We start from the raw sequence: 16,527 nt of genomic DNA on the forward strand, positions 1-16,527 counted from the left end.
TTCACAGGATACTAAAACAACGTGATACGTAATCAAATGCTGTTGAGTTCGTTCCTCTAGTTGCTGCTTTAACTTGGATTTTGGGAGAAATGTTATTCTGGCAACACTGTAATTTCTATGGATGGCAACACTTCAGGTTCATATTTTCTGTTGTAGAATAACCTTATCTATGATTCTGGTAAGTTGCATTTCATTATATCCTTTCACTTATGAATAAACAAGCAAAAGAAAAATGGTAAATTTTGAATTATTTTTAGACTGTCAGGCTCTTAAACATTTTGAATACCTTCACAGAATAGTCGTTACTTCCTGTCACACACCCATAAAATCAAAATATGTATGTAGTAATAATATTCACAAATTGCATCCCTTCGTGGACAAGTGGCTAACGCTCATGCTTCTGTGAATGTGGTTCTGTGTTCGAACTACGGTGGAAAGGGGAGGGGGTGCCTGTCTCGCTTACAAGCTTCAGTAACAGTTCGATCAACGACACCCATTTTAAACAGCATATCCCATGTCATATAGGTTGAATGCTAACAAGCAAAAAGGTTTGAAGACTCCACACGGAATATTTCCTCATCTTTCCAGATACTTAACTGAGAGTCACTGTATTAAACCTATTTCCAGTTTTAGTAGAGAGATCAAAGTGGAGATGAAACATATTCTTGCAACGCTTAACTGATCGCAGAAAACTGCTTCTCGCTATCTATTTCCGTTCCTGCTGTATGGCGATCAACGTTAAAACCGAAAGTGCTTGGTTTCTGCCACGTCCGTTTTGACTATACTAAAGAGGAAAAGATAGTAGCTATTATTATAACGTTAAATTGATTTTAAAAGAAAATGCTTCTCGCTATCATAATAGACACATAGTAAGAAGGAAGGAAAGAAAGAGAGAAGGAAAGAGAAAAAGAAATAGGCAAGCAGGCAAGAAAGAATGAATGAAGGCAAAAAAGAATGAACACAAGAAAAAGAAAGAAAGAAGGAAATAATGAATGAATGAAAGCAAGCAAGAAAGAAAGAAACAGAAATTGAAATAAAGACACTTACTTATTTTTTGGTCTTCCATTGCAAGGCTCCCATGATTCGTCAAAATCCAATCGCTGGGTTAGTGTATAGCACAAACCGTTTCCCCATTGGTAATCAGGGCCTTTTTTCATGTATCGATGTGCGCACACCTGTAATAGTAAAGGACGTTAGATTATTTTTATATTATGCCCTGGATACAGTAATGCAAGTGATTAAAAGAGCCAAAAAAAAAAAGGGAAAAAATAAAAGGCAGTAAATACCTGTCTCTTTCACGATGATTACGTCATTCACCAAATACAAAAATAAAATGAACCTTTGCGATATGTATCTTATATTAATATTTTGTTCACGACAATATTATTGCTAGGTTTTCTACGAGTATCTTCATAGAAAACGCTGAAAGCCTGACATATTAGCTTACCTCTGATATTATAATAAATACGATAGTATTATAAAAAAAATAGTAGTTGTTACATAAATTCTAAGCCTAACCAAGAAATATTAGAACCAGACATGTATAAGTTTTAGCTCTAGCCCATATTTATTGAACATTCCTATGATGTCCAGTGGCGTAGAGTGCTATGAGACACTGAGACACTGTCTACCCATTCAAATTAAAAAAACATAGTTTTAGAATTTCTTAATTATAAGATTAATATATATTTCATGTTGTAGAAAAATATAGAAATGATATGGTCTGTGATAGCTTGGTTAATAACAATAGTGGTAGAATCTAATTTGTTAATAATTGTATTTTTCAAAATTGGGGAATTAAAGTTCTGTCTCCGTCAAACAGGCCACAGAGAGACATCAAGAAATCTGTCTCAACGCGGCTGAACAAATCAGTGGAGCTCCTACTTGAAAGTGGCGCGCGCATGTGGCTGTGTGGGGTTCTCGCTCGCTGAAAGAACCTGGCAATGAGACATGTTTCAGCTGCAGTGATACCACACTCAGCGCCAGTGTACTATTGTAAATCCAACAAACCTTTTCCTCTTCTTTTTAGATATTCAATCATATTTCAAAGAAAATTTCAAGAAATAGAAGAGAAAAAACTAAATTAATAACTACCGGAACAATTGCTGAAAGTTTTAAGAATACCTGTAATTCATATAAATCTTCCATGATCTAGCTTCGGCTTCTGTTTAATCGCAATATCAGAGTGTGTCAACACTGCGAAAGGCAAACGCGAGCGCAAGATATTTTATAATCTGCTGTTCTGTTGTTACTTTTAAAATCGTTAGCTAACTTTATGTGAATTGGGATATGTGTGTTAATTATGTATGTGCAAACTAAATGATTAGATATAGATTTATTGCACCTTGTTTGATTTAATCGTTAAGGGTTTTGTTGATGAAAATTAAGTTTCCATATGTTATATACAGTAGTGCAACCTCGCAAAAATCAGTTTGTAGCAAAATTTGGTCAGGAGTTTTATATTCCTTTTCAACACCGAAGTTGTATGAGACATGGCCTTACAACTTAATGTTGGCTCCGAACTCAAGAAGAAATAATAATATATATCAGGCACGCACCCAATTTTTTTTTGCTGGGAAGGCGGAGAGCATGGGCGGAGCTATGGGAGCATGGGGGCGATTGCTTTTTTTTTTTTTTTTTTTTTTTTTTTTTTTTTTTTTTTTTTTTTTTTTTACAAAAAAATAAAATGCCACCCATAGCCTAACTCCACATTTGTCAAGAAAGTGTTCTACAGGTTCGAGACTGACCAAAAGGTCTGCCCCAGCAGACAATTCCTAACTGGAGAGGTCCAGGGTTTGGGGGAACCCAAGCCACTACGTTTATGTAGTATTGAAAGGATACTATTCTGCACTCGACAAGACAAGTGATTGTAAAGTACTTTCATCTATATTTTCAGAAAAAAATATATGGAACTACATTGTTTTTATAAGAGAAATAGTACAGATGATATGTAAGATCAACTTTTCATGCTACATCAATCATTTCCCTATTAAACAGGTATAGTTTTATTAAGAAAGTGAATTAAAGTATATTGACTCAAGAAGTTTTGGGGATGTCGGAACCTGGTTGACTCCCCCTCCCCCTCCGTGGGTGTGCCTGTGCTGTCTACCCGTTGCGAAAGTAAACGCTACGCTACTGATGATGTCATACCAAATTTGGCATTAATATCCACCTCTCATTCCCCTCCGAAGAAGGCCAAGTCAGTGCTCTCAGCTGGAAAAGTGATGGCTACAATAGGTGCGTGATAATATTCGGCAGAAACGACATGGGAAACCGACAACAAATGTGTTTCTCCATCAAGACAATGGTCATAGCCACAAGTCAATCATTACAATGGCAGCAATACACGATTGCGGCTACGGACAAGTCTCGCATTCGCCTTATTTGGCACCTTCTGACTTTTATCTCTTTCCAAAGCTCAAAAAGAAGTTGGAAGATATTCATTTTGACATAAATAATAACGTTATGCATGCCGTAGAAGAAACTTTACACGCCATCGAGAAATCATTTTTTTACTAGCTGCATTAATGCACTTTTAAATCAATGAGCAAAATGTGTTGATTTGACAGGGGACTATGTTGAAACATCAGTAAACTCTCTGCTACTCCTTTCATAGGTCGGCTTACAACTTTTGTAACAACCCTCGTATATAAATAAATAAATAAATAGAAACAAGAGAGCAAGAAAGAAAGAAAGGAAGAAAGAAAGAAAGAGGAAAATAAGTAAATAAACTCCGGTTGACAGTAAAAAGGATCACGCACTAGAAGTTTTAATTTTGTCCGGTAGATGTCAACCGCTGGAGGATGTTTGCTGCCATTTAACGGCGAGATGTGTGACTTCTATTACTTTTGTTTCAATAGCAGAAAATGGAACATGGATAACCACCTTTAAAGTCACCGTTACCCGTGAAGATGTTAATAGATTGACTCCAATAACGAACTCGGCCAAGATAAAAGCTCTATTGAAAAAAAAAGTCCCATTTAAGAGTATTTCCATTACCTCTTTATTTGTTATCAGCTTGACCTTGCTAAGTCTATTAATTCTTCTTCACACCTACATTTCGAAGATTTCTAGTCTTCTTTTCATCGCTATTGAGTAATGTCCATGTTTCTGCCCTGCCCCATATAGTACAATATTCCCAATATTGCATACGAAGCATTTTATGATCCATATCCATATATATACAAAGAATTCGGTAAATCCCAAACAGTTGCGGTTCATTACAAGCTTAATAAACATGGAAAGTAGTACGCAATTCTGCGTTTTACTAACCATATTCAAGCCCTATTCATGCTATTTTTTTTCAAGGGACATTCTTTTTAATTACACACTCAGAAACAAGAATAGGATGACCCAAAATCTGAGAAGGTCTGGAGGATGACCCAGTAGCAACAAACCGACGAAGGGAAGGAACGACAGAGTGGAAAACTGTTTTGTAACCAAAAGGCGAGACATTTTTTTCTTGAAGCAACCGATTCTTCAAAGAAAAGTTTCTTGAAATAAAAGTAATATTTTTTTCAGTTTGCTCCTCTTTTTAGCTTCCGCGGTAATAATGAAAGATGTAAAGTATACTATGAAGCTTTCGCTAAAAGGCTTCATCAGATCGGAAGAGCAAATATGAAAATTAAAGAATGAAGTAGTATTCCTTGACTGAAGTCGTTTCAACGCAATTGATATATATAAACTGAATATGAAGAAAAAAACAATTAATTGCGTTGAAACGACTTCAGTCAAGGAGTACTACTCTATTCTTTAATTTTCATATTTGCTCTTCCGATCTGATGAAGCCTTTTAGCGAAAGCTTCATAGTATACTTTTTATGATATTGTGATTATCATTTGCTATTTTCTGTTAAATGATTCGATTCCCGCTTCATGATTCCTTTCTTCCAACTAAATATTTTAGTACATTGATAATATGCGTTGATAATCCAGTAATAAATACATTAATAACCTGTTATTGCGAATGTCTTTTACAAGCCTCCTCACAAGGAACTCTCAAATCCCCATTATCACTTTACTTTTGATGATGCTAGTAAGAAGCTAATGAAAAAGTGGAGGATACAAAATTATAAAATTATTCATGGTATGAATTCTCAGGTTTAAAATATTTTTAAGTATGGTTAGGAAACTGTTTGAGGGGGAAAAAGGAAAAATGCATCTTGAAAGACGTAATAGAAAGTATGATGAAAGTCAATTTAACGAGTTTTTGTTGCCTTTATTATTCTTTAAAAGGCCAATTTTGCCTATTTTATACATTTTCATCAAAATCAGGAGTTCACTGAGAGAATTTTATTACAGGAAAATTTTGGACTGCTGTAAAAAGATATAAAGTCAACAAATAATTTATTAGATGAACATGAAAATAACTGCTTTTATTCCTTTCAAATATTCACTACAATCAACAACCAGGATATTTCCAGATTATCTGAACACTATAGACAACATATTTTCTCTTTTTGTATATAATTTAATCTTTATTTTAATTGTTTTAACTGTCTATTTTTTGGGTTGAAAGTGCCAATTTTTAATATTTTATTGCGTAAATATTACCCCAGTATCTCACAACTATGTCCAAGTACAGAAATATTTTGGCATCTTTTATCCTCTTTTAAACGTAAATTTGCGCCAGAATATTTAGTACTTTGTGGCTGTGAATTTACTCAAGGTCAGAGTGTACACATACCACATAATGAATTACTTTACTCGGTTTTAAAAAAGACTAATACTTATGTCCAGATGAATATATTGCAATAAGTTACAAGTTAGCAGAAAACTTGAAGTTGATAATGTCAAATTATATATAAATCTCTCTTAAGACATATCTAGAATTCACATCTTACAATTCATTACACGAAGCTTTTCCAAACAGTGGACCTAGACTGGCTTACAGGGATATTGTGAAATATTTAAAAAGTTTCAATGAAATGATACTTAGGCTTAGAAATGTCGTAAATATGATGATGGGTATTTATATTTTGTTTACATCAACAGTTGTCAAAGGCTTTACGTGAAGAATTGGTAGTGAAGTTCATTATGAAACATAAATGAAATATGTTTCATTTTTTAATGTATACGTATAACGTTTATGTAATTAATTAGGAAACCTTCGTTTTGTTAGCAACCATCGGTTCATGAAGCAATAACTATTACAGATTGTAATGTAAGCGCTTTAAAAGTAGTAATTTTATTATCTTCGTATTAGCTTTTATTTTATAAAACACTGTATAGTAAAAAGTATTTATACAACACAAAAACATCGTACGAAATAAATATTAGTTTTCTATCTGCACAATATGTTATAATTTTAGCATGTTGTTAGCTACAAAACGCTATGGCACATTCCTTATTTTTTTCTCTTTTTCCCTATTACGTACTTCTAGTTAAGATAGACAGTTTCAGGAAATATTCAAGACATCCATACTATCTCACCACCTTTCAGTACCGAAACACCAAATTGAGACTGTTGTACATTTGGAAACTGCTGATAATGTGTATTCACCAGGAGAGCCGCTGTGGCTCAGTGGTAGAGCGTTCACCTCTGATGCACGGGGTCCCTAGTTCGATCCCAGCTCGCGTCAAGTGAACTTTGTGGTGGAGAAACACCGTGTGCGTGAGTTTCCTCAGGGCTCTCCCGTTTTCTTCTTTCCACTATTTCAATCATTTCTCATCATCACCGTCTCCTTTAGTCTAACCGGCATAACCGTGGGGTGTAAAACTCAAAAGATTTCATTTTATTTCATGTATTGACCAGAAAGCCTCGAAACGAAAAAAAAAATCTTGTCTGGTTATCTAATGTTTCTTTCTTTCCAACATTTTTTGCAAAATAGTGGCTAAGTTTCCCTCTTTTTTCCTTGGGTTTACTGGTCTCTCGAAACATACAACAGTAAAAAATATTCAGAAAAGGGTTTTTAAGAAATGGAGATCATTAGATATCCGACACACAAAGTTGAACTTAACGTTGGCAGCACAGGAATAACGTTCCTTCAATGCGGCCAAGTTCCAAGTTAGATGGCCAACTTACAGAGTAATAAATAACGTTAGCAGCACAGAAATAACGTTCCTTCAATGTGGCCAAGTTCCAAGTTAGATGGTCAACTTACAGAGTAATAAGTAACGTTAGCAGTACAGGAACCACATTCCTTTAATGTGGCCGAGTTCCAAATTAGATAGATCGCCAACTTCCGGAGTAATAAGTAACGTTAGCAGCACAGGAATAACATTACTTCAATGCGACTAACTTCCCAGTTGGCAACTTACAGAGTAATAAGTAACGTTAGCAGGACAGAAATAACGTTTCTTCAATGCAGCCAAGTTCCAAGTTAAATAGGTGGCCAACTTACAGAGTAATAAGTAATAGAATTCTTATGAAAAAATAAGACCATAAGGATCGGGCCAAGTCATGCAAGTGACCAACTTACAGCAATGACCAAGATACTACTTCCCACTCTATATGTACTTATTTATGTATATGTCTTAGGTGCGCCTATGTTCTAATTTCAGACACTGTAGAAAAACCGTAGTAGACTAAGGACGCTGTGAATCGAAAATATGTGAAACGTATTCCATTACGCATGTTACGAGAATTTCGTATCAACTGTGGCTTAAGTCTCACTAAATTCTTTTCTCTTCTATGCTGAAATTTATTTTAATTTATATTGTGTGACAAGTATATGGTGGAAATTAAATTACATACCATCAGTGATGTAAATTTTCCGGAAAATTTTGAAACGGAAAATATTCAATTCCTACATGGTTGTTTAGCCCTAAAATTTATTTGTTACAAATATTGCCTGAAAAAAATTTCATGAAGTGAAAATCTAATGATTCTTCATTTGTGCAAAAATGTTTCAAAAACTTCAATGTATTCTTCCTTCAGAATTCACCTTTGATCTCACAAAATCATATTTCGTTAATTTAGTACACGTAAGACGATGTTTCCTCATAACTTTAAAACACAATAAAATCAATACATTTCTTCCTATTTTCTGTTACAAAAACAATGTGTTCTGTAGTTATTTCATTACATAGGCAGGTGTGTGTGTGAAGAAATAGTTGATTTTCTGTTTTTGAAATAAGTGAGAAATTCACAAAGGTATCTTACATTTTAAATAATGGTATGATATATTTGTACTCTACAAACTCCATTTATGTTCCCTGCACTTTACAAACACACACACGCACACACATACCTACAGAGAGAAACACTATGTAAGTTTTTACTTACCAACTCGAATTATTAGAAAATTTTCGGTTCAAAAAAGCTAATTGGAAAATTATAATTTGTTGCTATCTAACTTTCCTTTACAGAGGAGTTTAATTTTAAAGCTCAGTGTGCAGTTAAATATAGTAGAAAATTTTCTATCTACCATCACTATACATAATATTGAAAATTGTCTGGGTTATGAAAAGTTTTTTCCACTTGTTTCTACATCTTAATAAAAATTTACCAATTCATGAACATTCCTTTCACTTGTTTCTACATAGAAATAAAACTTTCCCATTTATAAAAAAGTTCGTTTAGTTTTTGCTTCAAAATGATGAAAATTTTCTCTCAAAAAGTTTTTCAATTTTTCCATACACGACAGAAAATTTTTTGATCCATGAAAAATTGTTTCACTTGTTTGTACATAGTATTGGAAATTTTCTGAGCCATGAACATTTTCAGATTCTTTAAACGATCTTTCACTTTTTAATATTTTTAAACCATCCATCCATCAATTTTATGGTTAATGAGGAATTGTTACTTGATCACTGATATTTGTTTAGAACGGAAAATTTTCCGGAAAAATATAGGGGAAAATTTTCTACCTCACACCACTACTTACCATCACCTTACCCCCTGGTCCTCCACTCCGAACTGTAACACCAAGCCACTGTCCATCTTTAATTTCATCGTCCCCAGGCTCGGTCAACACTTTTGAGCCGAAAACTGGGAAGAAAATTTGTTTTATTAATAGCAGAAGATAAAGAAAAAACATACACACACATATATATATAATCTACGATACATGGGAACCCAACCACAACGCCATACATATATACATGAAGTTAACGCCATACATATATACATGAAGTTTTATAATTATGTCAACAGTTTAAGCATGTTAAAATTGTTTAATTTTCTGCACGGCTTAGTAACTGATTTTCTGCAAACCTCAAATTACCTACGATCATAATCTTAAATTCTTATTGAGCTTATTTATTTTATTTTATGTCATTTATTTTAAAACTGACCATTTTAAACTCGAAATTAATTATTTTGCACAATACTTCGCTCCAATTCCTGAAACTTCCCAACACAATTTATTGGGTAAAAAAACATTATGTCAGTGAATTTTCTCGGGTTTCGTCCATTTCCTCCCACGTTCTCATTCCACTGAATATTTCACAATCATTCATTTTCATTGATTATCTGTTTTCTTTTAGCGTAACAGACATAACTGTGTGACGCAAAATTAGAAATGTATTTCATTTACAATACATGGCGTACTTCTAATATAATAATAATAATAATAATAATAATAATAATAATAATAATAATAATAATAATAATAATAATAATAATAATAATATACTTGTGAACATGATTATAAAAAATATTAATCATAATAGAGTAGCTAAGTTTCGTATATTTTATTAGAAGGAAAGACATGATTAAAATAATAAAAGACGCAAATAGTAAAGTTATTTACAATTTTAATTCCTAAATTCAAATAATACTGGAACAGTATATTATTTGATTATTTGAACAAAATAAATATTTGAATGAAATTTCAATAACCACTTGGAATACAAAAAAAAAAAAATACTCGAATAATAAGCAATTGCTTGAATAATCAATCATTTCTAGAATGAATAATTGTTTGAATGATGAAATAATAATAATAATAATAATGGAATAATGGAAAATTAAAATGTAGTTGTATAACTGTTAAAAGAACAAATAATTGTATGAGTAATTATGGGAACAAGTAATAGTTGATTAAATAATTATTGCAACAAATACTTGCTTCATTAATTATCGGAAAAATAAACAGTTAATTGAACATTATTAAACGAATACATAATTGTTTGAATTATTATTAGAAGAAAGAACAATTGCCATCAATCTGACCGAACTAATTTGATCTTCAAATGCATAGTAAATGTTCAATCGCCAACAAAAATTAGTACGTCTGTCCTTCGTGTTTTCTTAACAATAATTTTTACAAGAAGTAGACAAACATGAGTACGTGTTTAGAAACTTATACACAAATACGAGTTTTCTACGTCAAAAGTAATTGTACTGAACTACTAATCATGGCAATGGCATACATGGTGACGCTTGAATAAATTTGTAACTACACTTTCGTAGTAATTTGAAGACGCTAAATAAATGGATATGATTAAAAATAGTTTCATTGCATTCAGTGTCCTCAAAACAGTATAAAAAGCGCAATTAGAAATGTATTCATTGTAAATAAATTTGTAATTGTGCTTCTCGTAGTAATTTGAACACTCTGAATCTACGATATGATTTAAAATAATCCATTGCATTCAGTGTCCTCAAAACAGTACAAAAAGCGCAATTAGGAATTTATCCATTGTAAATAAACTTGTAACTGCAATTTCGTAGTAATTTAAGGTTGGTTTAAAGGGACAAGTTTTGCCGATAGATATCGCTACAGTCTTCGTATCTCTCCCATGTATTTTTTTACCTTCCACGAAAATTTACAATTTCTCTTACAATTTTTAACCTAGAGACTTCAAATTTTTGGAGAAGGAACTTCATAACCTATTAAAGAGAACAGTCCGTGCCGATTTTTTATTTAGAATTTTGTTCACTGTTGAAACAGTTCCATTGTTAAAGGTTTGGGTATCCATTTCAACAATCAAGCCACTTCAACAATGAAGAAAATTCTAAATAAAAAATCGGCACGAATTTTTCCCTTTAATAGGTATAAAGTTCCTTCTCTAAAAATTTGAAGTCTCTAGGTTGAAATTTGTAAGAGAAATTGTAAATTTTCGTGAAAGATAAAAAATACATGGGAGAGATACGAAGACTGTAGCGACATCTATCGGCAAAACTTGTCCCTTTACACTAACCTTAAAGAGACTGAATCCACGGATATGATTACAAATAGTTTCACTACACTCAGCGTCCTCAAAATAGGATAAAAAGCGCAAACAGAAATTTATCCTTTACAAATAAATTTCTAACTGCGTTTTTCGAAGTAATTTAAGGACTCTGAATCCATGGATATAATTAAAAATTCCTCAGTACATTGAATTCAGCGTCCTCGAAATAGGATAAAAAGCGCAAATAGAAATTTATCCATTACAAATAAATTTCTAAGTGCGTTTTTCGAAGTAATTTAAGGACTCTGAATCCATGGATATAATTAAAAATTCCTCAGTACATTGCATTCAGCGTCCTCAAAATAGGATAAAAAGCGCAATTACAAATTTATTTGTGAGCGGGCACTCTTTTACAATTGGTATAAGCAATGTACGCAGTTTTACTGACGTCTGTAATAAATCGGTGCAACCCTAATAATTAACAAAGACTTAACATTTCTTACACTGCAAAATCAAATTACTGCATTTGGTTTGGCGTTGCTTTCGGGTATCCTATGTTTCTCATTTGTCTACAAAATAAATTTATGAATACATTTCGTACTGAAAAAAGATTGAGCCAGAGCATATCTAAAGACATGTCTTTCAATATTTATTTGTCAAGACATTCTTTGTCCCAACATTCCAAACAACATTCGGCAAGGCGAAAAGAAACCCAAATTACAAACATGAACAATCAATGATATCACTCTGGCTATCAACAGATGTTACTGAACAAAATAATAAATATATACAATCCCACACTCAAAAAGTTCGTCACACAGGCTTGCTTGGTGCTGTTCTGGAGCTGCATTAAAAAAATACAAAATGTCATACACATGCACTGCAAAAGAGTTGCTGTCTAAAAATTTTATTTTAAAATAATAATAATATAAAAAATGAAAACAAAAAACTCTTATTTTAATTACAAAGCAAATAAAACCCAAACTGGGAAAGCAAAATTGTTGTATATATACATAATGCATGGAAAGAAAATCAACACTAGAGGTTGTAAAAAAGGGCAGAAAAAATTGATTTCAATTGGGAACAGAAGTATAAGTAAACAGAACTACGTACATGTACGGTATGTATCATAATAATGAAAAAAAAAAAGAAAGTACACTTGCCTACAAAGTCAACTAACTTAAAATATACTGAAAATTAAGTGTTTTTTTAAAGGAAAGTCCGCTGATCTACTTACATTAAAAAAAAGAAAAAAAATACAAAAATCTGGAAGGCAGTGTTTCTCAACTTCAGGCCAAAGCCCGACAATTAAGTTTCAGGATTCTCCTCATAGCTTCTACAACGTTTCTCGTATTTTAAAGATACAATGCGACGATATTAATGTTGAAAGAATGAGACTAGTTTGAGCTGCACCCATATTGACATTTAGACTCGCAGTATTGAACCGAGGAAACGGAAAATGGGGTAACCATTATCCAAATGAAACAATCTACTTTATGTGGCGTTCACAAAATGGTGTGTAGTTTAGTAAGCAAGTGTACAGTTTCGAATGTTGTTCCTAATCAGGAAAAAACAGATAATTCCTTTTTTTTAAAAAAAAAAAAAAGTTACACAATTACAAAATTTACAGTGTTGTTCTACGTTTTGATTTTTTGTGCTTTCGGAAAAAAAATTAAACGTATATTTGAAAAAAAAAATATAAAAATTTCGGAAGCTACAAGTTCAAAAAGAGCGAAAACTATTCATGCTTCATGCTAAAGAAGTCATGCTTCACAATCATGCCTCACGCAGCCACATTTACAAATTCATGCTTGTCATGTCAAAATAGTCAGTCATAAGTTTATATATGAGACTTTTTCTTTCTTTCTTTTTTACAGTTAATTTATATTAATTACATTTTATTTGTGTGTCAGCAGAATAGTAATTGTCTGTTATTGACACGAGAAATTTCAGTGCGAAAGGTAATGTCTTAAGTCTTTTGAAAGGAAATGTCTATAAACTGTTGCCGTTAAGTAATGGGCAAAAAAATTAGTAACTTTTTCTGTAAAGAAGATGTAAATTTACAAACTTTTTTTTTTCTTTCACAAATAAATTGCTTTCAGTACAACAGGTCGAAATACACAAATTAAGATTTCATATTTCGATTGAGCTACTTTATACTTCCAAACTAAGTTATACAGCCTACAAGATGGGAAATCCTATAGAACGGATCTGTCCGTCCATCCGTTTATCTGACTGTCGACATCCAGCATCCAAGAATCCATTTCATCTTTTCTCTTAACCTTCTAATGCAACCGGAAGTAATGTAAAAACAGGGTTCACACTGAAATTCTAGTATTGAATTCTCTGAACTCCCATGACTGAGTAAGTAATTTTTTTTTTTTTTTTTTTTTTTTCTGATCGGCGACACCACGAATATTATCGCTTATTAACAAAAAATTGGTTACTTACCAATATATCCTCCTGTGGGAAAACTAAATATTCTTCAGACGTATTGAAACAACACGCTAGTTCCGTCTTCAGGGTGAGGAACAAGGATAAAAATCGATGAGAGAAATATGGTATGGAAAAAAAGGAATACATACCACCAAATAAATATAACATGAGAGATGGGTACTAAAACCATGAGCAGAGCACAGTGAGCGAAAGAAAGGGTTGAGCTGAAGGAAGTGCGGTGTCTATGTTACGTCACTGTTGCCGTCACTGTTGCCAGATCCAAAATATACATCAAAGGTAGGTTGCCAGATCTTATCAATAGTGCCAAAATCCAGATTTAAAGCCGTACCTACCTTTGATGTACTGTAGTGACGTAACATAGACATTGTGCTTCCTTCAGCAACTCAACTCTTTCTTTCGCTCACTCTGCTCTGCTCGTGGTTATAGTACCTCTCTTTCAAGAAATATTTATTTGATCAGATGTACTCCTTACCATATATCCATGTTTATCCTTGTTACTTCACCATTGAAGACGGATCTAGCTTGTTGTTTCAATACGTCTGAAGAGTATTTAGTTTTTTTTTTTTTTTTTTTTTCCACGGGAAGATATATCGGTATGTAGCCAATGATTTAATTTTAATTATCGCTTATTGTTAGGCTATCATTATTTTACTCGGCACCCATAATATCAATAGCCGTCCAGCGCTCTCCTTTTTATTCCTAAATACAGTAAAAGCTTACTTTTTTCCCTATAAATATTTATGAGTCAAACTTCCTGTAGTTAGAATACAACGAAACACTAGTACCAAAGTATATTATACACCAACATTTTTAATATCTCGGCATTTTGAATACATTCATAAACTGAAACAATTAAACACAGACCCAGTGAGGATTACTTTTTGCTCTACTTTTAAATGTGGTAACAAACATCTGTAATATCAGAGATGTCCATTTTGCAATCGAACTTACTTAGGTTTAGGCTCACCATCCTCAATAAAGTCCATGGACATTAATCTCTGTGAGGGTTACGCTAGCTCACGATTGCACTCGCTTAAGCTTGAGCTCGCTAACCTCAATGAGACTGCTTTCCGTTCAGTAGGGTTCGCGCTCGCTCGAACTCAGGCTGCGAATCAACTTATAGACTCGCAATTATTGAACTCGAGCACGAAAATCGGGTTCGCAAGTTCGGATTTTAACTCTCTGGAAATGTACTGTTACGATCCATGTTTTGTGCTGTATTGACATCTCATACATACTCTTGAGATAAAAGTTTTGAGTTCTAGCCAAATGTACTGTTCAAATTCATATTTTGAGCTCTATGTGGATGTACTTCAAACTCTAAACAGGTGTACTATTGAGATCCATAATTCAAGCTCTCTTTTAGTATTGAGATATTTAAGAAAATATTTTGTGTAATATATTAGATCTTGAATGTATATGCTTTCCAACGAAGTATAACACAATGCCAATTTTATCTTTAAAAATTGTAAGGTCATGCCAATCCACTTCGCTTCAAAGAACAACTGCGTTGCTGAAGCCTAAATTTCTAGACTTTTTTTTTTCTGAAGTCATTTGAACAATTTGTTACAAAGTAACACAGAGAAACCAATAACAGATACTGATGGGACATTATTATTTATTTGTTAATGAGAGGTATCCGTTACGGAGATGATACACACATTTAAATTTCTCATAGTTATTAGGTTATTGTATGCATATACAATAGATGTATTAGTTATAACTATAAATATAGACTATGAACTCATCTCTGATTATTTACAATCAACAACCTTAACTTACTTTTCTTCTTGTTTAGCATTTTAATTTTTTTATTTGATTTGATCTTTTTCTTTCAAAGCTTGAAGTATTAAAACACCTTTTAGTGCTTCTGAAGCTTCTTTATTTCTTTTTATATATATTTCTTATATCTTATTTCTTATATATTTCTTTTTTCTCAGTCTTTTTCTTATTGTCTTTTTGAATCTGTCTTGATTCCATGAGTTCTTTATATCTTTTATGGTCAGTTTAAAAAAAAAATCCTGACTCTTCCGTGAAATATTGCAGATTTCCCTGGCTTATAAGGTCGGAATGCACACTGAAATATGTCATTTGGATTCAATGTTCATCACTATAAAACAAAGAGAAGCGAAGAACGTCTTTTTCATATGTACTGTATTCAGCATTTCAAAAACAGATTTCATCTCCACATATATCACTTTTAATATTGGATTTCTCAAAGAGAAAACGGTAATAAATGTCGTAGATCTATTTTTTGGAGTTGATTCAGGGTTCCAAGAATAAACCCAATCACCCTCCTTAAACCAGAAGCGGACGAACTCCTCTGCATCTTCTGATTTCAATATTGATCTCCATTGGGCAAAATCAATAATAGAAACGAGAAACGGTTTTTCATATGAATTTAGTTTCTCAATTAAAGAATAAGCCCAATTTGCAACTACCCTAAGTAGCAGAATCTAACGTATCCTCTTACAATATTTATCACCGTAGAGCAAAACACTGTGCTTGAGCGACAAACTGGTTTCTGATATGCATTCAACATTTCAAGAACATATTTCATGTCCGGCCATATCTGTCTACTGAAACCGGAAGTGGTACATATTTAGTACAATTTCTGCTTGGTTCTCTCAGTGCGAAATGGTAATAGCTAAAAAGCGAAGACCTGTTTTTAGAGTGAATTCAGAATTCGAAAAATACATCAATTGCCTTCTATTCGACTCTTATCCTTCTATTGGAACCGGAAGTGGTACAAATGGAGTATTTCACATCTGTCCATATTTCTCTACTGAAACCGGAAATGGTACATATTTACTACAATTTCTGCTTGGTTCTCTCAGTGCGAAATGGTAATAGCTAAAAAGCGAAGACCTGTTTTTAGAGTGAATTCAGAATTCGAAAAATACATCAATTGCCTTCTATTCGACTCTTATCCTTCTATTGGAACCGGAAGTGGTACAAATGGAGTATTTCACATCTGTCCATATTTCTCTACTGAAACCGGAAATGGTAC

The 16,527-nt window shown here is 32.9% G+C and overlaps 1 protein-coding gene across 3 annotated transcripts in view; it reads right to left on the reverse strand.

The window, feature by feature from the left end:
* The window catches only part of mew (multiple edematous wings), a 534,082-nt gene that overhangs the window by 64,099 nt on the left and 453,456 nt on the right, over positions 1-16,527 (reverse strand). For all 3 annotated transcript variants that reach the window (XM_081740321.1, XM_081740322.1, XM_081740323.1), the window contains 2 exons: positions 8,828-8,931; positions 1,048-1,175 (listed from right to left, as the gene is read on the reverse strand). In XM_081740321.1, coding sequence (XP_081596447.1) covers positions 1,048-1,175; positions 8,828-8,931 — 232 coding nt within the window. The remainder of the gene's footprint in view (positions 1-1,047; positions 1,176-8,827; positions 8,932-16,527) is intronic.

Source organism: Thermobia domestica, chromosome 15 (assembly GCF_964235325.1).
Source record: "Thermobia domestica chromosome 15, izTheDome1.hap1.1, whole genome shotgun sequence".
Lineage (NCBI taxonomy): Eukaryota > Metazoa > Arthropoda > Insecta > Zygentoma > Lepismatidae > Thermobia > Thermobia domestica.